Here is a 25,899-nt window from a genome sequence, read left to right as displayed (position 1 = left end):
GCTGCACTAGCGCCTCCTCTGGTTGGTCAGGGTGCCTGTTCGGGGGGGAGGGGTGGCATGATCCTCGCACGCGCTACGTTCCCCTGGCGAAACTTTTCACTGTCAGGTGAAAAGAAGCGGCTGGCGACTCCACATGTATCGGAGGAGGCATGTGGTAGTCTGCATCCCTCCCTGGATAGGCAGAGGGGGTGGTGCAGAGATCGGGACGGCTCGGAAGAGGTGGATAAGTGGCCGGATGAAAAATAGGGAACCCCCCCCCCCCCCAAAAACAAAAACAAAAAAAACCCACACGTTTCAGTTAGCCCTATTACGTTAAGAGAAGTCAGGGTTGGCCAAACAAAGGCATAAAGTATATCATAATTTTTTGGCAGGCTGCGAACATTAATATCGCAGCAAATTCGGGGGGCAGCCTGGGAAACGCCGCAGCCGGGACGTGAACCCGTGTCTCCCGCACCACGGGCGACTACATGTCTACTTATTCGTGTACGTTACACTACCCCTCCCTCCTTCGGGAAATGCTTCCGATGGCCTCACGGTCCTTCACGATCTCACCATCCCACTTCTGACACCAATGCAGCAAATTAGGTGGGGGGGCTGTCCGGGAACCGTCACAGCCGGGGCGCGAACTCGTGTATTCTGCACCGCAGGCGACAACGTCAACCAGTCGACTAAAGGGTCCCCTTTAGTCAAGGGCTAACGTGTCTACTTATCTGTGCATATTACAATGTGAAGAAGGGAAAAGTCACTCCTAATTTTTTTGGGAGGTCAGCAGAGAATTTAAATTCATTCTCATGGTAGTAATCAGATATTCTGAAAGAATCTTGTTTCAGTTGAGCAAAACAGTCTGTGTCAGGGTCCTTATATTATAAAATGTTCAATGTTGAGAAGTCCCAAAATTCAATATCTGATTGTTGGAAGGTACCGGGAAAGTAGTCTTTAAAGGTTCATTCGCTTGATCATATAAGTCAGTGTTTGCGTGTAGTAAGCAAGCGACTGATGTAGGAAATTTTTGGTAAAAGGTGTCAGATTGCTTGAGCGGAGATGTCATAGTATTTTGACAGGGAAAGAAAAACATGTTAAAAAGTAGTCACCATAGATTGGGTCTACACCCTGACTCGGAAGAAGGGCAGGTGCCCTAAACTAGACAGCCACTGGGTGGGGCCTTGCTTAGTCTTGGAGTGGCTAGGAGAGGTTGTCTATTAGGTGCAGTTGCCCTTGCGGGGCTGTAGAGTGGCGCTACAACGTGATCGGCTAGCAGCATACAGGGGCTCTGCAATGCCTCAAGCAACTGGAGGGGAGGGGGGAACACCCGTGTTGCCTGCCATGACATCTGGGGATGGGGGGATTGTAGCAGCCAGCTCTGACAATGGAATAAGTGGGACCCAATCTGCTGCCCCAGTGCCCAACTCACCTCCTTGGGAGGCGGGGCAACCCCGACCAGAGCCAGGGGAGGAACGACCAGGAGACAGAACGCCTACGGGGCGACTGAGGAAGCGGTAGAGAACTCCTCTGAGGTTTAAAGACTGTTCTCGGGGTTGAGGACTTTAATAAAGGGGGGGGAGTAGTGTAGCGTGTTCAGGTTCACCTGGGGGGTATAAGTATTAGTTGTACATAGTTGGTTGGGAAATGTTTTGCAGTTCTGGGGGTGGGGTGGCGGTAGTACACTGTTTCCAGGTCAAGGGTTAGTGGGTCGGGACTATGTGAGAGAGAGATGACCTGTGAGTTGGGTTTAATGGTGGTCTGTACAGCATGGCTGTGGTGGACAACAGTCATGAATAAAAGCAATGCTCGGTTGTAAGTTTTGAAGTGTGTTCTTAATAGCGGTGAACACTACAATACGTATTCTTTTAACAATAAAGGCAGAGTAAACATGTATGAATAAAGTAATTGGTGAGGGAAGATTTTTTTTTAAATTTATTTTTTTGCCTGTGCTCAACTCCAGCTTATGACGTTTGAGATGCTATGTACAGTGCATCCGGAAAGTTTTCACACCCCTTCACTTTCCCCACATTTTGTTATGTTACAGCCTTATTCCAAAAAGGATTAAATTCCTTTTTTTTCCCATCAATCTACACACAATACCCCATCATGACAAAGCGAAAAAGGTTTTGTAGATATTTTTGCAAATTTATTAAAAATAAAAAACTGAAATGTTGCATGTACATAAGTATTCACACCCTTTACTCAGTACTTGGTTGAGGCACCCTTGGCAGCGATTACAGCCTCAAGTCTTCTTGGGTATGAAGCTACAAGCTTGGCACACCTATATTTGGGGTATTTCTCCCATTCTTCTCTGCAGATCCTCTCGAGCTCTGTAAGGTTAGATGGGGAATGTCGCTGCACAGCTATTTTCAGGTCTTTCCAGAGATGTTCAATGGGGTTCAAGTCTGGGCTCTGGCTGGGCCACTCAAGGACATTCACAGACTTGTCCCGAAGCCACTCCTTCCTTGTCTTGGCTGTGTGCTTAGGGTCGTTGCCGTGTTGAAAGGTAAACCTTCGCCCCAGTCTGAGGTCCTGAGCACTCTGGAGCAGGTTTTCATCAAGGATCTCTCTGTACTTTGCTCCATTCATCTTTCCCTCGATCCTGACTAGTCTCCCAGTTCCTGCCGCTGAAAAACATCCCCACAGCATGATGCTGCCACCACTATGCTTCACTGTAGGGATGGTATTAGCAAGGTGATGAGAGGTGCCTGGTTTCCTCCAGACATGACGTTTGGCATTCAGGCCAAAGAGTTCAATCTTGGTTTCATCAGACCAGAGAATCTTGTTTCTCATGGTCTGAGAGTCCTTTAGGTGCTTTCTGACAAACTCCAAGCGGGCTGTCATGTGCCTTTTACTGAGCAGAGGCTTCCGTCTGGCCACTCTACCATAAAGGCCTGATTGGTGGAGTGCTGCAGAGATGGTTGTATGGTTGTCCTTCTGGAAGGTTCTCCCATCTCTACAGAGGAATGCTGGAGCTCTGTCAGAGTGACCATCGGGTTCTTGGTCACCTCCCTGACCAAGGCCCTTCTCCCCCGATTGCTCAGTTTGGCTGGGCGGCCAGCTCTAGGAAGAGTCCTGGTGGATCCAAACTTCTTCCGTTTACAAATGATGGAGACCACTGTGCTCTTTGGGACCTTCAAAGATGTACAGATTTTTTTCTACCCTTCCCCAGATCTGTGCCTCGATACAATCCTGTCTCGGAGGTCCACAGACAATTCCTTTGACTTCATGGCTTGCTTTCTGCTCTGACATGCACTGTCAACAGTGGGACCTTATATAGACAGGTGTGTGCCTTTCCAAATCATGTTCAATCAATTGAATTTACTACGGGTGGACTCCAATCAAGATGTAGAAACATCTCAAGGATGATCAGTGGAAACAGGATGAACCTGAGCTCAATTTTGAGTGTCATAGCAAAGGGTGTGAATACTTATGTACATGCAATATTTCAGTTTTTATTTTTAATAAATTTGCAAAAATTTCCACAAAATCTTTTTCACTTTGTCATTATGGGGTATTGTGTGTAGATTGATGAGAAAAAAAGGAATTTAATCCATTTTGGAATAAGGCTGTAACATAACAAAATGTGGGGAAAGTGAAGGGGTGTGAATACTTTCCGGATGCACTGTATGGCGGTGCTGAGCCCCGGACAGCCCTGGTGCAGTTTAATCCCTTCTAATGTACATATAAACAGTCTGCCTCTCAGAATCCTAGGTGATACCTCCTTGTAGTTTATTTTTCGATCCAGTTTAAAAAAATGACAGGGCAGCATTTAAAGGGAAAATTCACCGATTTTCTTTTTGTTTTTGATTCCCCCTCCCCGCTTTTTCTCCCAAATTGTATCAGGCCAATTACCCCACTCTTCCGAGCCGTCCCGGTCGCTGCTCCATCGCCTCTGCCGAGCCGGGGAGGGCTGCAGACTACCACATGCCTCCTCCATACATGTGGAGTCGCCAGCCGCTTCTTTTCACCTGACAGTGAGGAGTTTTGCCAGGAGGATGTAGCGTGTGGCAGGATCACGCTATTCCCCCGTTCCCCCTCCCCCCTGAATAGGCACCCTGACTGACCAGAGGAGGTGCTAGTGCAGCGACCAGGACACATACCCAGCCGGAGGTAACACGGGGATTCGAACCGCCAATCCCCGTGTTGGTAGGCAACGGAATAGACCACCACACCACCCAGATGCCCCAAATTCACCGATTTTCAACATAACCTCTATCTATCTGCGACAGGGATAACACATGAAATACACCTGTAGTTGTTCCTGATCATTTCTGCATCTCTGGGATGGCAGTGCAACTACGTTTTTACCAAGTGGCATCATTTGGCAGCTGGAAAGAAATGACACAGCCTAGCCGGGTTTCCAATACTCTAAAGACGCTGTTAAAAAAACAAAAAGAAAAAAACACAATACAACACATCCTCACTTTCTCAGCCGAGCTACGTTTCCACTGGTGTAACTGATGTTCGACACCAGTCATGCTGAGTAATTTATGGACGACGATACAGAAGCTTACACACAATGTATTCTGGTACGTGTAGGCACTGTGGGAAAGACTGTGAGTTCTCCGTCAATATAGTACACATTAAGACTTAATTGCTTTAATCCACTACATCATTCATCAATACTGATTTCACATCATCGGTGAAATTTCCCTTTAAGCGTTCCAGGTAAGTGGTCTCGTCATCATTATGAAAAATGTCAAGAAAATCGGGAAAAGCTGAAGCGTTTTCATTCAGGCATTGGAAAATGGCCAGAGCAGAGTGCAAGCCAAAGGAAAGAACACAGTATTGGCACATATGCGGAACAGCCAAGAAGGGTTCGGGGTGTCGCATCTTGGGGCTAGATACAATACCACTATAATTCCCCGTGCAGGCTACCTACACAAAGTTAACAGAATAGACCTTGTTCAATTTATATATAGCTGTCTGACATTACAGCTTACATCACTAACTTTTCCTACCAGGCAGCAAGCAGCCTGGAATTTGCTCCCAGTGGTTGGCAGCAGCATCAGCACTATGTTCCCCTGGGCTGAATCCTTGAGGAATGGGCTCCTTGTTGTTGGGCTTGCTGAGCTGCAGCCATATGGTGTCTTACCAGCAGCCAAACCACATTCATCGTCTCCTTCATCTCCTGTACATGCACATGTGGTAAGGTGTTGGCTAATCTAGCTGAAATAGCACACCCAGCAGACTTCTGGGCCTCAACTTGTTCATTTAAAAATGCTATGTGTTTTCTCCTTCTGCTTCCTCTGTTCCTTTATGATGAAAAAAGCTGCTTCTGGCGCTCCTTTGAGACAGCTTTATCAGAAGACTTGGGAGTATTGTTTTACCAATTGTTTTCACATACCACCTTTGATATGTTCACTGTACTTGTATTTAACGCAGCCTTTTTTAAAAACCATTTTACTGCCATTTTTATTTTAAGTGACTGCCTTTTACATAATCTAAAGCATGGATGTTATCTGTGGTCTTCATAACCCCTCTGCCCTGCTGGTCCCGATGTTTCTGCTAATATAGTAAATAATGACCGATATGATAAAAGCAAGAATCAAATGAGTTCTGCAGAATAACTCCTTTGTTCTCATCTTACTTCTATTCATTTGCACCTCACTGTACATTTATTTTTATTTACTAATCGCGGTCTCTACTCCGGGAAGAACATTTTACTGATCTTCATACACAACAGGACTTGCTCAGGATCGTTGCAGATGTCGGGTCACAACTATCAAAGACGTTCAATAATATCCAGTCAGCGAGGTGATATGCCTTTCACCATGATGCTCTTGAGCGTGCTTCAACATATATGGCTGAAATTTTCATCGTGTGTGTCTGTTTGTGTCTATTTGTGGGTATGAGTATGTGCGCACAGGACTGTGTGTGTGTGTGTGTGTGTGCCTGCACGCGCGTGTGTGTGTGCTGACCAAAAGGGAATGCGCCAGTGCAGATGAGGCTGTACGAATATGATCTGTCTGTCTGCTGCCAAGTTGCTCTGGAGAAGAGAGCTCTGAGCTCCCATCAATAACAGACACAGACAGATGGAGAGAGAATGATGGGGTCAGAGTGCAAGAGAATGAGTGGGAGTCAGAGATGATAAGAAAGAGAAAGAGTGTAACAAGTGAAACTTTTTCAAAAAGAAAAAAACAACTAAGGCCATAGATTAGTGTGGCTTTGTGTTTTCATAAGAAGAAGGCGAATTCTGGCTTTTGCCCCCCCCCCCATCTCTCTCTCTCGCTCTCTCTCGATATCATTGGAGTCACATATTCCAGTGGGTTCTTCTGTGGATGGCTGTGTTACTGACATTAAGAAAAATCGATTTCTCGCTGGATATGTGCATGGAGTGGAGCAGGGCCATTGGACCTTAGTGGGCATGTGGGAGTTTCTGTCACACTGGCTCAATGTGCAGAGGGCATCATGGCCACTGTGTGCCACCACAGTAACAGTGGTTGGAGAGAGGGATCAATGAGGAAAAAGAGAGCCAAGGGAGGGGGCAGCAGAAAAGACCACAGTCCAGCTCATTACAAGATGACCCCTCCACACCGGTCGCTTGGCAACAGAGAGGTAACTGGAGCGCTGTTGTGGCAGGGGGTCAGTTTATAATGTCACTATAGATAGACAGTCCTCAGAGTCCTCATTTGCTCCTAATATAAGACTGGAAATAAAGGATATTTATATTTAGATAAGTTCACACACTGTACTGTCTATATTTGCATAAGCCCTACTCAGATGGATTAGCTTCTCAAACGGCGCCTGAGATATAATTACGAACATAGGACATCTGTATTTTCACGAACCCATTTGGACAGAATTACAATCACGATAGTTCCTCACCAGTATTACAGAGCTGGGAGTGGCTAGCCTTCAGATGTGTGCGTCATGCATGGTCAGTCATTTTTAAGGCAAGTTTATAGTTCTGTGATTTGTGATCGTCACCAACGATAATTACATTTGACGGTCAGTCGCAATTACTTTTGGTCTACACTTCTCACAACGATTAACCTATCACTGTTGTGATGGTCATTGTGCCAAACGTCGAGACTTAAAAATTCTACTGAACTTTGACCCCATCACTGGCTCAGTTGTCACAACAATATGTTCTTAAGCCAATCATCACTTCATCTACCTGTCAATGGAAGATCCTACTTTGTTTTTTATTGAGCCAAATTATCCAGTCTCCTTTGGAGAAATTAATCCTGCCCGAATATGGATTATTTTTTATGCATGTATGCGTTATTGGACAATATACAACAGAAGAAAAGGAGACTGATGGAACAGAGAGAGAGAGAGAGAGAGAGAGAGAGAGAGAGAGAGAGAGAGAGAGAGAGAGAGAGAGAGAGAGAGAGAGAGAGAGAGAGAGAGAGAGAGAGAGAGAGAGAGAGAGAGAGAGAGAGAGAGAGAGAGAGAGTGAGTGAGTGAGAGAGGATGCCAAATTTCATTTGAATTGTGATGCAGTGCATTGTATATACATTATGTTGGCTGATCTATCAAGTCCAAAGCCATTAGCATTTACAATGCACAGACAATTTTTCAGGTCAGCTGGTATGGATGTTCTTCTTCCAGACAAAAAGTGAAGCCGGATGGTGTTATGTTAGTACCAGTACCTGACAGTCTGGTGGATGAAGTGGTCAGGATCCTGAGCAGCGAAAACGGTAAGGGTGGTCCCTGCTGGTACACCTTCCTCAAAGCGGATGAGTTTGGGGTTCACGGGGAAGACAGGCGGCTCGTTCACATCCTGGACGGAGATGGTGACCCCTGCCGTGGACTGAAGTGAAGACTGGATGCCGCTGGCCAGGTGGGCCTGGTTAGACACCACCACTGTAAGCATGAAGGCTCGGTTCATCTCAAAATCCACTGGCTGGAATACATGATAAGAGGGAAGGAAGGGGGTGGAGGGGGGAGGAAGGAGGGAATGGGAGACAGCCAGAAGAGAGAAACAGGAAAATCACCGTGGCTGATTACCAAAATTATTCCTCACTGTCTTCCGATTTGAAAAATTACATCTAATTCAGGGAAAACAACACGAGACTGAAGATGGCTCAGGCACCAACATCTGGCACTTCAGAAAGGGGGCCGCGGAGGCCAATATGCAAAACAAAAGCTCAATGATAATGGTAATATTAGAGTCACTGTCAAAACAGCACTTTAATTCTGTCACGCTAAATTTTTCACAAGCCGAGTACCCAGGAGAGAATAATTTATCTATCATTCCCAGTGTTAGATTCCCATTCAGAAAGGAAAAGGAAAATGTCTTTTTCAGCAACAGCCAAAGCAAAAACCACCTCATTTTACAGTACCTTGACAACTGTGACCATGCCCTCATTGGTGATGGGGTTGGTGCGGATGGCAAAGTGTCCGGAGGGGTCGCCGCTGACGATGCGGTAGACGGCGTTCCAGTTGGGGCTGTGGGGCTGATCTCTGTCTATCACTGTCAGGTTGGTCACCACCACATTGACCTTGTTCTCTGGCACCTCCCCAGAGAACTAGAGAGAAAGGGGTAAAATTTAGGGAATGCAAGGGAAAAGCAAGGGGGAGAGATTACATTTAAAGTTTACAATTTGGTTAGAGCTCATTAAGAAATCCTGAAATTACACCGAACCTTGGGAGGTGCATTCTAATTACTTGGTGTATTAAGGTTTTTGATACATTTTTGTGTCTAATATTCTTTTATTATTTTCTCATAATCCTCATTATTAAATAAGAATCTTGGCTTTTGCAGCACACCCTTTCACATTTCATGCTAATAACAACCATTAAATTCAAAATTGAATTGAAAGAGAGAAGAGAAATGAAGAGGAAAGAGGGAAAAAAAGGCACAGCAAAGAAAAGCAAGTTTGGAGTAAAAGCTACCTAGAAATGTTTGTTTAAAAAGTACCTAAACCCTAGACCATTTTAGTGAGTTTGCTGATATTTATGGGTTATCCCATCTAAGATTCAAACCTGCTGGTCTTGGTACTCTGTGATGTTAGCATAGCAGGATAAACACAACTGCTTCTAATAACATTAATAATGGCTCTGTTTGATTTAGGTGTGTTAAAACACCTATCAGCATTACATGCTTGACAGAAAGAGACATCACCAACAATTGACAGTAATACTGTCAATGCTGGTTCTTTGCCATGCCTACATCCTCAGACTCATTATAAATACGTTTTATTAGTCACAGCTGTGTTTATCCTGCTATGCAAACATCTCAGAATACCAAGACCAGCTTGGTGTGTTTTTTTTTATCCTTTATATGGCCACAACCCTGATTTGGATAAGCGACTTGGATAATGGATGGTTTTAAACCTGCAGATATCAGCAAACTAACTAAAATGATATAAGGTTGTTTTTTTTTACTCTTTAAATATGGATAATACAGAATCCTTTCTAGCATTATGTTAATATGGTGCTTATTCCATTCCATGTCTACTCATAGGAGAGTTTTTATTTGAACTAATGGATTTGTTCAATTGAGTTTTTACCCATTTAATTTTGATGGTGCGCATTCACCTAATCCAAGTCTTATAAGCAATTAGATAAGTGCTGTATCTGAGGTAGTGATAGGAATAATATTAGGCTAACGATCTTCGTTATATCCCAATCTAAGACAACTCCTATCAAAACTAAAATATCTGGGGGAAAGTTGGTGACAGCTGTGGTGCTAGGAGAGGAATTCACCATACATCATGTCCACAGCCTGTGTGTGTAGGAGATTTCTCTAGCTGCAGAAAGAAGACCATAACAGTAGATGCAAAAAAAAAAAAAAGACTCAAAGGCACAGACACACACTCGTTGTCAGAAGATAATCCCCGTTTCCTCTTGTGCAGCCTTAACTTGTTTATAGGGTGCGTCTGCCAGCAGCTGTTCACTTTAATGGCTTCATCATTGCGGCATTGAAGCAGCCTCCAAAATGCCCCCCCCCCTTATCTCCCTCCCTCCTTGTGTCCTCACCTCCCATGCCACTATGCCAATGAGCACAAAGCAAATTAAATATGCATTCTCAGTCTCTGGTGTGTGGGCTCCTCCATTTGAGTTTTAGAGCACAAACATCACCACAAACCTTCCAAGCTTGTATGGTCACGCTGAGCGAGAAAGAGAGCCAAAATGGAATATGCTCTCTAAGAAGCATACACCACAGTGGCGACTGTAGGAGAGGGCTTTTTTCAAGATGGCCACACTCTTGAAACTGCAATGTGGACCCGGTGATAAGCCACTAAAGACCGAGACTCAAAGTTTCTACAGTATGGGATTTTGTCGTTACAAAAATGGGAAAAAATGAATGGGGGTAGAATAAAAAAACCATTCACCTCATTGCACAAGATGACAGCAGTTAAGTATATTTTATGCCAGTAAAACTAAAACCCAAGAAGTTACACATTTTTTCTGTTTTCATGTTTCTCATTGTATACCGGCTAAGGCCCTTGAAGCATTACTGATACATTAGCATTTCTCACACATCTGAACATTCAATACTGACAGTAAAAAAAAAAAAAAAGAAAGAAAGAAAGAAAAAAAATCTGCTGTGCTATAAAGGCACATTTTCCACATTTCTCCAGTCCCAAGCAGATTAAAGTGTGCAGAAACAATTTATCGATGGCCGACGGAGGCTTAAACTGAAAGAAAGAGAACATAATCAAAAATGGCACAAGTGATAAAAATCTGTTCTGTTCTTTTTATCAAAATGTCCTTTGATATAGTCAGGGTTTCCACTCTTTTTAGGAAATAATTTTCCATGATGTTTCAAGGACTTTTGCTTGAATGTAAATATCACAATAATAATAATAATAATAATGATAATAACAATAACTTTATTTATATAGCACTTTTCTAAAACAATGTTACAAAGTGCTTTACAAAAAAATAAAATCAGACAAGGCAAAAATAAGAGTAAGACCAAGTAAGAGTAAAATTAAAAACAGTATAAATAAATAAAAACAAATATCAAACATTTGTAAAAGTGTTCATAAAAAGAAAAGTTTTAAGATGAGATCTAAAAAGAAGCTAGAGACTTGGTTTGTCTTAGTTCGACAGGAAGAGGGTTCTGTAGTGTGAGGGCTCTAACAGCAAAAGCCCGATCACCCTTTGTAACAAACCGAGACCTGGGAATAACCAGCAGGGCTCCATCTGTGGATCTTAATGGTCGAGAAGGGGTATACCAGGTCAATAAATCAGAAATGTATGTAGGAGCAAGACCATTTAAAGCCTTAAAAGTGAGCAATAAAATTCTAAAAACAATTCGAAATATAACAGAGCGAGTGTAGGGAGGCAAGCACAGGAGTGATATGGTCATGCCTCTTTATCCCGGTAATGAGCCGAGCAGCAGTGTTTTGTACCAACTGCAGATGGTGGAGGGAGCCCTTGCTGATACCAGAATAAAGGGCATTACAATATAGTCAAGCCGAGAATAGATAAAAGCATGTACAACTTTATGCAGATCGGCAATTGATAAAATGACCTAATTTTGGAGATTAGCTTGAGCTGGAGAAAGCATGACTGAACAACATGTTTGATTTGATTATGAAAACCAAGGTTAGCATCGAATATTACCCCAAGGTTCCTAGCAGCCTGCTTAAGACTACCTGACAGACCACCAAGATTAGTAACAAAAGGGCTGATGGAATTTTCGGGACCGAACAGAATGACCTCAGTCTTATCATTAAATTTGAGAAAAATTTCGGATATCTAGGATTTAATGTTCATGAAGCAAATTGTGAGATTTGCTAGGGCACTAGGATCCGTGGGTTTTCGTGGCATCTATAACTGCCATAGGCATAAAAATGGTAAAGCACATTGTGATTTTGAATGACCTGACCAAGGAGCAGCATGTATATAGAAAATAGAAGGGGGCCAGGAACTGAGCCTTGAGGGACAACACAACTCAACTGAACCATTGAGGAGGTAGAGTTACCCAGAACAACAGAAAAAGTTCTGTTGGTGAGGTAAGAGTGTAATAAGCTAAGAGCCGAGCCCTTGATACCAACCCAAGTCTCTAAATGATCTAAGAGGATGTTGTGATTGTGTAAAAGGAAGCACTTAAGTCTAAAAGAACTAAAATCGAGCAGTCACCTCTGTCTGCAGTCAGCAGTAGGTCATTAGTGACCTTAACTAGAGCTGTCTCGGTACTATGAAGTGCTCTAAAACCAACCTGGAAACTGTTAAAAACACTATTAGTGTTCATAAAAGAAATCAATTGAGAAGAAATTACTCTCCAGAACCTTAGAAAAGACAATTTGGAGATGGGTCTGTAGTTACTTAGGGACAGGGGATCTAAATTAGGTTTCTTCAGCAATGCGTGAATAATGGCATGCTTAAAACTGTCTGGAAAAGAACCAGAGGCAAGAGAATTAACAAGAATTTGCAGAATATCGGGGCTGATGTTTGAAAATACCTCCTACTGCAGCTTAGTGGGAATGATGTCTAAAATGCAGGAGGAGTTCATACTGGAGACTGTACTCCCCAACATTGTAAATGTAATTGGTTGAAACTGGGTAAAAGAGGCAGAATTAACATGGGGAATGAAATGAATGCAAGAGCCTGGCTGAATTTGGGACCTGATATACTCCACCTTATTTTCAAAATGAGTGGGAAATTTTTCGGACAACTCAACATTAGGTTCAAAAAGAGAAGTGGAGGGACCATTAACAACAAAATCAATTACCCCAAAGAGAACTTAAGGATTGTGGTTATTTCTTGATATTACTTAAGAGAGGTACGCTGATCTCACATCCTTAACTGCCTTCTGGTAAATTAACATTTGGTTTTTAAGGGTGTTATGTGCTAATTCGGACTTGTTAATTCTACGGAGCCTTCTAAGGGCACGAGTGTGATCATTCTGCCAGGGGAGGTTATTTGATTTTTGTTTCCTAGTTTTTTACATGACAGGCGATGCTCATGGTCATATTATTCAGTTATAATAATCAGTGGAAGCCTAACATACAACCTATATAGATGGATGGACAGAATGAATTATTGACTCTCTCTCTCTCTCACACACACACACACACACACACACACACACACACACACACACACACACACACACACACACACACACACACACACACACACACACACACACACACACACACAGTGAAATAGCTGCACTTGCAATGTCATTTTTCTCAACGAGTTGGGAAGAACACTGAATTGCGCTTACATTCATGTGGATGCAACGTGACATTCAGCCAGTGCAGCCACACCAAACCAACTACCTGGGGGCAGTGATGGACTGGGATCAAAAAACGGCCCTGGCATTTGCAACATATACTGGCCCGACGGGCGACGGCCTTATTTCCAAACCCAGCGCCAACCACAACTGCACCTTTAGCCAAGTAATACTAGGCCTATTACTAGGATTGTCACAGTATATTCAGTATTACCGTAGCATATGTCTTACAGTCAACACAGGTATTTTATTTTGTCAACACCATTATTTGAAGAGGAAATAAATGAGTAATTAAGTATAAATTCATATAAATCAGTATTAATGAATATACTTGTTCAAAATGACCCCCCCAGTGTGGGAGGCATTTCGAACAACAGTCTCTAAATGGACTGTAACTTCTAACTGCTCAGTGAGTATACCAATATACCCCCCTCCCCCCACTCCACCCCCGGAACCTCAAGCACGGATATCTCAGCAGCTAAAAATATGCAATCTCAGCTAAAATTAAGCTGACAATATGCAATCTCAGTGGGCAAAAATATGATTTCATTAAATAACTTTACAATTTTCTGTGAACAATACATCCAGGACATTTGACTAATTTGATCATTCTGCCTGGCTCACATTGCTATGGGATCCCAGTTGAGTGTGGACATAAATCTGGTCACAATCTAGATATTGCAAGCAACGTCATTAATTTACCGCATCCCCCACTGACGTGTTTCCAGTTATTCTTCTGCCTCAGCCCCCACGAATACATAGGAGAATGGCGGAAACACATCGTGGGGTCTTGCGGAAACTCGGTGCCCGGTAGCATTGTGGTCAGGTGCCACAGCAAGCAAGTGTCCGACTATCCCGTTGCGTCGGACGCTCTCTGTCCGCACTGAAACCATAATGTAAATGAACCACGTACCCATCAGCTGTGTGCTTGAGATCAGACCGGAGACCTTCCTCGTCCATGACAAGGCGCTTTTCAACGCGAGCTTCAGGAGGTCAATAGAAACAGGGTGCCCAACTAAAGTTCAACGCTGCGCAGGGCTGCATGATCGCTCGTGTCCAGTTAGGACAAGCCAACAGAAAACAGAGCACTCAAACTGATTTTGTCGCTGACGCTCACTCGCGTTGCATTCAGTTAGGGCAGACACGGTGGTACAAGAATAACCCCCGCGGCATTGTTTTGCTCATAATAATTCGTTGTAAAAATAGATCCGATCTCACACCTGGCCACAAAGTTCACATACAAGTGTCATGTGTAAACATGTCAGTGCGACCCGAGCAGAGATCGGATCTGGCAGTTTCGATGTGCCAGGTCGCATTGAACCGACAGGTGTAACCCCGGCCGAAGAGAAGTGTTGGCAGCTTGAGGAAATAATTGAGGGAATAATTTCATATAGCTACAAATATTTTTACTTTTTGTATGACACAGTCATGGCTACACATTGCTGAATGAATTCTACTTTTTGGGGTTGTTGAAAAAACACCAAGCTAACTGTAATAACAGCAAAAAGGGATGAAACTTCCAAAACAGAATCCTGCTGAAAGAAAGTTAACAAGAGTGTGATAGGTCTTCACTATGGTGTAGTAAACCAAAAGCTGTTGGCAATGGAGGTTCGCCAGTCTCCTTTATATGTCATGTTATATAACAGCCATATCTAGCAGCTGTTTCTAGCGGTCTCATTTTCATTTTTTTCCCCCAATACAACAGGGTTAGATTATAACAAAACAACAAACCCCATGGCAAAAAAAACCAAAACATTTAGGGCAGATAAACTCAGTTATTCCAACCCTTCAAACCTTTTTAAAAGCCTTGGTTTCGTAGATGGACCAGAAATAGCGTTTTATTCATGTATTTAGAGTCTGTCTGTCCGGGGATGATAACAACAACCTCTGAAATCTTCAAGCGCATCCCCCTGCTCCCACTGTTTTGATCTGTGAATGAAACCCCTGGGTGTAGTTTAGCAAGGGGGCAACACACTTGCTTAGATAGCTAGAAAGACATGGCATGACACTGTGAGAGATGCTAAGAATGAATACAGCTTAATGTGTTGTGGCAAGTACTATTGTCTTTTGTTTGTCCCATAATGACGAGCACTTTTGCGTTCGTATCAGTGTGGTAAAATGAATAAAAGATTTTTTTTAATTAGATACAATATATCTGCTTGGTTTATGTGCCTGCAAGCTATTTCACTTAATTAGCATCGTTATGTTTTCTTGCCACTTGCTGTAGAGAGTCATGAACTGTTCCTGTGTCTGTCATCACCAAATAATGACTGAACTGCTCCTGTCTTGTTGGTTGTGTAGGAAGCAAAAAGACGAACTTGAGGCTGACAAAGTGGAGGAAACGACATCCGGTGGAGAACCCTCTCCAAGCTCCAATGTGCATGTGAAGATGAGTAATGTGGGAGTCTATGCCTGTTTGTGTCTTTGTGAAAAATACACAACAAATAGTGAGGAAAAAAAGCAATTTACTCATTCTAATTAGTATGGTCACTGCTCTCTACAGACTCTTGGAGTAAACAAGTTCACACAAGTCCTAATTCATAAGCAAGGTTTAGCTTCGCTTTCATGGCTTTCGTGATGAATGACCTGCATGCAACAGAAAGAGAACTGACTGAGCAGAGTTCCTCCAAGTGTCTGAGAGCGACACCTACAACAGGCCAGCGCTATCACAATGGCAGCAGCATCCACTTCTTCCAGCAGTGATGCTGCTCTTGTTCCGTCTACTAATAATGACATTGATGAACCCCTGTGGCCATATTCACAATGAGTCCTTGGTGTTCAAAAGAAAGGTTTGTCGTACTGGATGAAATGCATCTTTTCAAGTGCGGGACAGACTTAGTGACATTGTGGATCCATGAGATGCTTCATGTCTGAAACGATGTCAGGTTCAATTATTGGATTATTCCATTACAATTAACTTCATACAACTCAGTGCAATAATAATCATAATAATAATGTGTGGCTGTTTTTTTTCCAGTATTAAGGCGGCACGGTGGCGCAGTGGTTAGCACTGCCGCCTCACAGCAAAGAGATCATGGGTTTGAACTTTGGGGTTGTCCAACCTTGGGGGTCATCCTCTGGAGTTTGCATGTTCTCCCCGTGTCTGAGGTGGGTTTTCTCCGGGGGCGTCGGTTTCCCCCACCATCAAAAAGACATGCATGTCAGGGTTAATACTCCTGTCTGTGCCCCTGACCGAGGCATGGCAAGACGAACTGGAGTTGGTCCCCGGGTGCTACACAGCAGCTGCCCACTGCTCCTAGCTTCGCAGCTAGTATGGGTTAAATACAGAACGTAATTTCCCCACGGGAATCAATAATATATAAATAAAGTGTCTATCCATCCATCCATTATCCAAACCGCTTAGCCTGCTCTCAGGAATCAATAAAGTATCTCAAAATCAAAATTAAAAAATTAATAGCATTTACCATTATCTGTACTTTTGATATTCAAGTACAAAATCACTTTTGATACTTAAGTAGATACATTTAATATCAAATACTTAAAGACATTTACTCAATTAATATTCCCAAGGGTGACTTTCACTTTTACTAAAGTGCTTTTCTAGTGAAGTATCTTTACTTTTTGCTACTCTTTCCACCTCTGACATTGCATGTCAAAATATCTGCGCACGTCCGCTGGGTGCATGAGACCAAGCAGTGTCTGTATGCGCCCTCGTGAGTGTGTTGGTGAGGAAGGCTAGCCAGCCTAGCGATCCTCTCCAGTGAGAGAGGAGTGACAGTGCCAAAGCCCGAGACAGGGACGGGGGCTGAAGCTGCTCTAAGTGGAGCGGCAGTCTTGTTGGGTTGGCTCTCGCCCCTGACAGCTGGGACGCTCTTATCAGAGCACGCAGCTGGAACTGCACTGGCACGCAGGATGACAACAGCCCCGCCGAGGAGGCAGGGATCACGGTCTGTGACACCGACACACTTGGAGCTCTACCTCTTAGCTTTGCTGTAGACAGCATCTGTCTCTCTCTTGAAACTCGAAAACTCACATCAAGGTGTCACCCCCATAAGCCCGGGCTGGCTGTGGCTGTGAAGGTTGGAGTCCGGGGAACAATATTTAATTCAATTCTATGGCCTAGATAAGAACACACATGTTAATAGGAGAGAAAGATATCATGCACGTAGAAACATGCCAAAGGCATACACATGTGCATGGACAATCCAGCGTGTCATTGGCTGAGAAAGCATTTTCCCCTCCTACTGCCATTTTGTTGTCAATAAGCCTTCACATTGTAACAAACAACATCCACCCTCAGCTACAAGCGACCTGTCTACCTCACCATACATGTCGCTGGCACACAGAGCCACGGTGAAGTGGGCCAGCTGTAGTGTGGCTGCCTGTCAGTCCAACGAGGAGGTATCGGGGACCGGGGCCAGATGCCTGCAGACAAACTCTGGCCCCCGGAGACCCAGCTGGCAGAGAAAAAGACAGGAAGGGAAGGAGGGGGACTCCTCCCATCACCAAAACAGCATGCTTATGATCTCTCTCTTCTCACCTTTTTCTATCCCTCCATCTGTTGTTGCAACCTAGTCTTCTGTTTTTGTCACTTCGTCATTTTCACAGCTCATTTTCAGTGCTCTCCCTGTTTCTATTTTATTCCGCTGTCAACCCTCTATTTCCACACATTCCTCTTATTTTAGTGTATATTTTGCTCTCTAGATTGTATGTCAGTAAGTGAGGCTAACGTTTCACATTTTTTTTGTCTGAGATAGAGATCAGACAATGAAAAGCCTCATAACAAACAGGGAATGGGTGCAGTCTTTCACTTGTCATCATAAGACACGTGAAAATACTAACTATTAAGACTAAACCTCATGCTTTATGGCAGGCAGAGTTTTGCCTATTAAAGCGACCTTGAGAGAGAGACAACCAGTTTTAGGGATACTTTTTTTTCCCAACTGCCACTCCCAATACTTGAGGGGTGATAGCTTTTTATGTGAAGACACTGCAACACAGGAGAAACAAAAATTGTGTGTGTGTGTGTGTGTGTTGTGATGTTTAGGACTCACCGTCCTGACTGTCAGCTCTGGGGGATTGTCATTAATGTCGGTGATGGAGATGAGGGCGGTGGCTGTGTTGGAAAGACCAAAGTTCAAGTTGCCTTCCATGTCTGTGGCCTGGACGATGATGGTATACTGGGAGACTTTCTGCAAAGGGGAGAAAAAGCGGGAAAGAGGAGAAACACTGTCAAACACTGCGGGAGGATCACACCGTATGTCTACATCACTATCTGTATTTCCACGTCGACCATAAACTGCTGTAACCCCCACTGACCCGCAGACCTTTTTACCTCTCTTACATACCCCGGCCCCCATACACACACACACACACACACACACACACACACACACACCACCATCGCCATGTTCACCTGGAACAACGCAGTCGCTGGCATTTGCCAGTGAATTTAATTTGCACACTAACAGATATGAGACGGCATACATGGCTGCCTGTGCACACACAAACAGACAGAGTGTAGGAACGAAGGCTGGCTGTGGGGAGCAATAAAAGAGCAATGAGAGTCGGTGAGACGCCCATCCATTATGGCCTAAAAGTCTCTGCTTTCAGCTGAGGGAGCAGCCCTGAATCATCCCTCATCTTAATGGAATCATTCTGAGGGGAGAATGGACATTATTTAGTCCCGTTAAAGTGTGGGGGAGTGGCAGCGGCACTGACGCACCACAGACCACCGGAGAACAACAATGTACTGTCACCATGACGACAAAGTGCACATTAATCGTCACGTTCACTGTCAATATTTAAGCTAAAGCCAAGAGAATGGCGCTCCTCTCTTCTTTTTCTTCTTTCAAACTCAATTCTTTTCTCTCTCACATCCTGCTTGCATAGAGCTGATTGAGGCAACATTCAAACATAGAAGATAGAAACGTAGAGAGAGAGAGAGAATGAATTAGTGAGAGAGAGCGAGTGAGTGAGAGAGAGGAGAGAGAATCGGGCAAGAGGAAGAGAGGAGAAACACACCCCCATGTCTCTGTCCATGATGCTGAAAGGTCAACATGTCCTCGTTCTCCTCACGGGGAGGATGACAGCCTTCTCCCTCTGTCTTTCTCACCCCTTTCTCTTTCTGTGTTCCCCCTCCTCCCAGTATAATCTTCTCTACTTTGTGGGATCCCTCTGTTCCTATTAATCCATTTGGCTCAAGTCTCCATTGTGTCAGTGTGAGGACGGGGGGGGGGGGGGGGGAGGCTAGACGTCAAGGACAGGCCAGTTTCGATGCAGAGCCTGCTGTGCTTTACAGCCTGCAGCATGCCTCCGTTCAGCAGCCGGGCCCGGACCAGGGGCAGCTCTGGAGGCATGGCGCCCTGATGACCCGAGGGCTACTGGCACATGCAGCACGGAACCCAAACAAAGTACAAACACTACGAAGTTCAAGAAGAAGCACAAAGGATGGGTCATCAAGCGATATAGGGATGATGAAGAGTTGTGTTAACTAAGTTTTATTTATCTCTATACATTTCTTATTACTTTTTTTAAAAATCATTTTTCTTTCTATGACACTGAGTGGATATTTGGGTTGTACGTAGCATTGAGATCTGTTTATTCTTGGTACATGACATTAGGATGTGTTTTTCTTTTTCTTCTCTTGTTTTCCCTCTCATGTGTTTTTGATGTTTTTTCCTTTTTTCTCTCGTTGTTCACAGTAGTTAAGTTTGTATTGTGCAGCACAACTTGCATTGAAATTGAACTATACAGTACAGTGGGAACTGAGTTTGAAATGTCTCGTAGCTGAATCAACTTAAGAGTAGGTGAGAAGGGGCAGGAAAAACAAGTGTATACTTCCTCCTACTCCTTTTCCAACATGTAACAAATAATCTGATGCATACGGAGATTTGTTCACTGAATTTGATGTGTGGGTTTGTTGATCGCTTCAGATTATTAGCAATGACTTATCTGTATGTTATATCCTGCTTATTTACATGTTCGAAATAAACCATCATCATCATCGCCATCATCATCATCACTGGCACTGATGTCAGCGACTGCCCGGGTAGAAGGAACAAACCCCGGTGGAGGAGGTGGACTTTTAAGGTGTGTGCCCGTTTCTTCACCCCCTGTCTGTCTGTGTTCCGAGCTTCTTTTCATCACCCCTTCCTTTCCTGTGTCCTTGTTGTTGCTCCCACGCTTTCCTCTCAGACAACTTTCTCATCGCTCCTTTGTTTTTATATTGGACTTGCCTCTTGTTGTTTTTCCCTTTCTCTGCCTCTCTCTCTTTCTCTCTACCCATCCTCATGACCTCTCACCCCTTTCTCTGTAATTCTGTCTGTCTCCCGCTCGGTCTCTCCCCTTTCCATGCATGTTTGCCTGAAAAATACTTTCGTTTGCCTCTCCCACCTTCTCTTCGTCTCCTTTCCCTGCCTCACAAAAAGGAAAGGTTGTGGTTGATTGTTAGCTCCGTTAGACCAGAGCGGCTGGTTAAAATACCCTGACGGAACCATTTAAAGTTCTGCAGAATCATTAGTCAGCGGACAGACATGCTAATCTGACCCAGACCAACTCTATTAATGAACACTCAATTCAGGGCACCTTTTAATAAACTACTAATGAAATATTAATACCATCTCCTCTCAAAATAATGCTTCAATAAATACGACCCGCAGTGTATCTGCCTCTCTCCAGGTGCCTCCATGAGCTCACATTAATCTAAAAATAGTTTGGGATAGCTTCATTAAGCCATTAGAATGAAGCTTTGGTAGGGGACGCTTGTGTGCTTGGTCAGGTAGGAGGAATGTGCCAGCAGGTGGAGCTCTCAGACAGTAGGGGATGTGGGTGGAGCAGTCCTATCCTGCAAGGTTTTATTTCTCGCTTGAGAGTGAACGTGGTTTTATGGCCCCTAAAGTGCAAATGCACTTGTGCTAATGCTCCACTGAATGTGGCCTAGCGAGAATTGATGAAACACACAGACACTATCCCTGAACACACTGACATCGGGTAGATACAAACACATACATACACATATACATACATATACATAGACATACATATACATACATGTACATATACATACATTATAGATGCACATAAACCCACATACACCTGCACAAACAAATGCATGCATGCATGTGCGTACACACACACACACACACACACACACACACACACACACACACACACACACACACGCACACTCTAGGCACTCCTAACAAGCCAGTAAAGGGCTCTCTAATGAGTCCTATGAAGCTGGTGAATAGGGACTCTCTCTGAGAGGTTAGAATCCAGGGCTGGCAAGAAATGACTCCTCCTTTTTTTTTTATGACAGTCCAGCTGCTTTTTAGCCTGTGTGGGCTTAAAGGCTTCTGAGAGGGCATCTGGGGGGCGTGGCGGTCTATTCTGTTGCCTACCAACATGGGGATCGCCAGTTCGAATCCCCGTGTTACCTCCGGCTTGGTCGGGCATCCCTACAGACACAATTGGCTGTGTCTGCGGGTAGGAAGCCGGATGTGGGTATGTGTCCTGGTCGCTGCACTAGCGCCTCCTCTGGTTGGTCCGGGAGCCTGTTCGGGGGGGAGGGGGACTGGGGGGGAATAGCGTGATCCTCCCACGTGCTATGTCCCCCTGGTGAAAGTCCTCACAGTCAGGCGAAAAGAAGCAGCTGGCGACTCTACGTGTATCGGTGGAGGCATGTGGTAGTCTGCAGCCCTCATCAGATCGGCAGAGGGGGTGGATCAGCGACTGGGATGGGTCGGAAGAGTGGGGTCATTGGCCAAGTACAATTGGGGAGAAAAAGCCACAAAAAAAGGGCTTCTGAGGACTTAAGCATACCCCACAAGCATCTGAGCTCCACAGACAATGTCTGCAATCATCAGGACCGAACCAAGTAGTTTGCAACGCTATGGAAAGATAGAGAAAAAGGACATGGGGTACCAGCAGCTTAGTGTTTGCTACTCACAAAATCAAACCGAGAAGGGTCCTGAGTAGCTGAAAAAAAACTTTAGTGCCCACACATGATTTGTAGGCAGACGGACTTGTAACCCAGCGAGATTGCTCTTTGTTTGCAAGCACACAAATTGGAAAATAATGGTCTGCATTGGAAATGTGCTATCTAAAATGAAAACACAGAGACGCATTTCCTGCAGCACATTTTTGGTTTTGAATTAATTATGTCTAGACTGTGTTTTTGTCTGATGTGCTGGTCAGGGGCACCCAAAGAGGGAAAGAGGAACTTAGTGCATGGACAAATGAGGGGAACTAGCCCTTCCCTCAGTTCTTCTTTGGATTGTGTTCCACCCTGCCAGTCTTGCAGTGGCCAAAGTCATTAGCTTGTCGCTTTTCATCTGCCTCAAATAGCCAGGCACTTAACGCTAAACCTGTGGAGGTTGTTCCTTCAGCTCCCTCCTTCATCTAGTCCTTTGCAGGTCTTTTCTTTTCCTTGCTTTGCTCTCTCTCCTAAGCCCCCCGGAGCTCACATAATGAATGCTTCCTGCCCCAAGTGAAACTGCCTTCCTCCAGGTTCAATTCAGTTCATATCATTTCAGCTCCATCTATATGAATTAGAAAAGAGGAGGGAATAAAAATTAAAATATACCTCCAGCATTAGCTTAAGTAGTAGAGATCATGACCAAGGCGGTCATTTACACCGTTTTGGTTTTTCAAAGTTTAATAACTTCGTGAGAAAAAAAAAAGAAAAAACATACAGACCTGCTGCTCCCTGAATGCTCTTAAAACTGCATATTAAAGTTAGTTTTAGATCAATTGCAAAAAAAACGTTATGATAAGATCTACTTAAAAAACGAATATGAGCGGTCAAAATGACCGCTCGTAATTTGCGCGTCATGTCACTATCTATGACGTGTGTTGGTCACGTCATTTCCTTTGCGAAGTCCCTTGCTCTGTCCTAGAAACACACTAGCGTCCTCCAGTGCAGAGTAATAGTCTAGACTTGGTTTCTGATTATTGCCAACATGTCTGGTTAGACGTCGTTTCAGACGCACCATGACTACCACCGAGGCATTGCAGTATTTACAGGCGTTGGACAGTGGCGATTTTAAGTTCTTTGAAAAATAGTATTAAAGTTGTAAAATGTTAGTTTTGGTGTCAGTCATTTCTTAACAGACGTACTAACATATGTAATACATTAATATCTCAATTGGATATTTATCTTGACAGAATATAGAGTTTAAAAACCGCGGGCGGTCATTTTGACGGCCCATGGTTGTTCTAGTAGTTTTTAAGTTGTGGTCGTTGTTTGGGACTGTCTCAATATTTATTTTCAGTTCTTTATTTACATTTCACGTTTTATAGGCCTTGCTATGTTTATTAGATTAGCAACATGTGTTTTCCGTTTTGTTTTTCAGGTAATATTTTCACTTTTCCAATTTTGGTATTCAAGTTCGACCATGTCTCTCTGAAGTTTAAATTGTTTAAAAATAGTATTATAGTTGTTAAAATGTTAATTTTGGTGTCAGTCGTTTCCTAACAGACATACCAACATATGCAATGCATTAATATCTCAGTTGGGTATTTATCTTGATAGAACATAGAGTTTAAAAACCGGCGGTCATTTTGACCGCCAATGGTCGTTTTAGGTAGGAGTGAAATCCTGGTCATTCTAGCGTTAAAAAAAAAGACTGTCTGCCTGCCTACCTGCCTGCCTGTACAGTATTTAATCTCTGTCCTCTTCTACCCTTTGTACTTCTTTACCCCCCAATTTCTCATCTTCGATGTTCACAAGTTAGGGCCCATGTTCTATATAATAAGAAGACATGCTATATGCATTGATGAATTGGTAAATAAAATGGCTGGGTTAGTATATGGAGGCAGTTAGTTAAACTAAAACACATGAAAATTATTTTACACAGATTGCAGGCTGTCCATAGCCACTTGCAGACAGTTTATTGTTCCTTGAACATTTTCAAGTGAATGCTATTTTACATAGGCAATTAGAGATGCACAGAGATTTTTTTTTTGGGTTGACACGAATATCGATTCACCTGACACAGAACATGATGCTGACATTTGTTTGCATTTACATCAAAATTCACAACATAAAAATTCAACAAGTTATTCAGAAAACTGGCCAAAATTTCAGTGCATCTCTAATTTTACCCATTTTGTTCAGGAAGTAAAGACATGGTGAATAACCTTCCACTTCAAGACAAGGCTCTCCATTCAGACTCTAGCACATAATCATCCACAGGTTTTTCTGTCTGGCTTCAGGATGGCTCAATTTTGAATCCAAGGGTGACATAACATGTTTCAGCCCCTTGATGCCAGGCCCATTAGAAGCCCAGCTCTCTGCCTGAACCTTCAAGCAGGTACTACATGTTTTAATAGGGCCAGGCTGTGGCTGCTCCAGCCTTCGGAGCGGGCAAGGTGATATCCTAATCACACGGAGATGTTCCAACCAGTCTGGTGTGAGGCAAGGCACTGTGCCACACTGTGCCCTGGGGAAATGAAAGACAACAGCTTGACTTGCCAGTCCAACCAGTGCCAGGGAAAGACAGCGCAGAGGGAAATCGGCCACACCAGCTTTGGCACAGTGAGGTCTCCTGAGTCTGCTGACTCTCTCTCTGTGTCGCTCTCTCTCCTTTACGCTCTGTCTCCCAATTACACACATGCGATAAATACACAATAGCACACACACGCACGCACGCACGCACGCACGCACGCACGCACACACACAAACACACGTGTGCGCAATCACACAAAAAAACATACACAAAAATACATTCTCACACTTTAAGACACACGCACACGGATCAGCCTGAACACAGACAGACAGATATTTCACTAAAAGCAGAAGTTTTAATCTAAGAATAATACAAATTTTTTTAAAAAAATCAATATTTACACACATAAAGCACAGTCAGACACAGAAACAACACCAGGATGCACAGATTTATATACACGTGTTCACACACACACACACACACACACACACACACACACACACACACACACACACACTCGTGTGTGGCCTTGGTGCGGCTGGTTAACCTGTAGGCTGAAACATGTGTTGGCACGTGAGGTCATGCGGGGTGAAGAGTTGGGGGCTGAGAGTGTGAGAATAATTGGTATTCATTGGCGTCGGGGCTGACTGATACTGAGGTAACCTCCAAGTACCCCCTGCTCTCAACACCAGAGAACTGGCCTCACCCCTTAATTAGCACATGAATATTCTAATTAGGCATCAGCACAGCCGATGAGGAGGATTAGGTCGAGCTAAACGTTAAAGCAGAGCGTGTGAGGGAGGGAGCGGAGAACTAGGAAAGAGTGGGTTTGTGCAGGTTTGCATAGTTGATTGTCAGTCACCAGGTATGCATATTCATGATTTTGTGTATTAGCCGGTGTATTGTACACTGCATGAGGGTCGTTGTTTACAAGAATGCAGTGTGGCCCCAGTGATCACATACCAGTGATCAGGAACACTTTGTCATTTCACCTCATATACTGTCTTGCACACATGAAGTGAAACAAAATGCTGTTTCCCCCAGCCCACAGCAGTGCAACATACAGACAAAAACAATTTTAAGAACTACAAGAACACACATATTCAAACTAACACATATCCAAACCAAAACAAAATCACTGTCCAAGGGAACAGACGCCAGCCAGGATGACAGTCGGAACTGCCAGTCTGCATGGGCTAGCTGCTAGCAGTTTGCCTAGCCTGCCCCGATTACGCATCCTGTCAGACTGCCCTCCATGTTTGCTCCATGGGCGCCGGTCCAAGCAGGGGCTGTGGTCCCTGTGGTAACCGGACAAACCAGACCAAGCCCTCCCAGCTGAACCAGCCCCAGCTCTCCCAG

General features: G+C 44.0%; 1 protein-coding gene across 1 annotated transcript in view; it reads right to left on the bottom strand.

Annotated features, from left to right (window-relative positions):
* cdh4 (cadherin 4, type 1, R-cadherin (retinal)) overlaps positions 1-25,899 on the bottom strand; it is a 107,115-nt gene that overhangs the window by 9,533 nt on the left and 71,683 nt on the right. The window contains exons 6-8 of the mRNA XM_056273451.1: positions 18,145-18,282; positions 8,277-8,462; positions 7,584-7,837 (exon numbers count right to left, since the gene is read on the bottom strand). Coding sequence (XP_056129426.1) covers positions 7,584-7,837; positions 8,277-8,462; positions 18,145-18,282 — 578 coding nt within the window. The remainder of the gene's footprint in view (positions 1-7,583; positions 7,838-8,276; positions 8,463-18,144; positions 18,283-25,899) is intronic.

The sequence above is a fragment of the Lampris incognitus genome, chromosome 2 (assembly GCF_029633865.1).
Source record: "Lampris incognitus isolate fLamInc1 chromosome 2, fLamInc1.hap2, whole genome shotgun sequence".
In the NCBI taxonomy this organism is placed as follows: Eukaryota; Metazoa; Chordata; class Actinopteri; order Lampriformes; family Lampridae; genus Lampris; species Lampris incognitus.
This window is presented reverse-complemented; position numbering and strand designations above follow the sequence as displayed.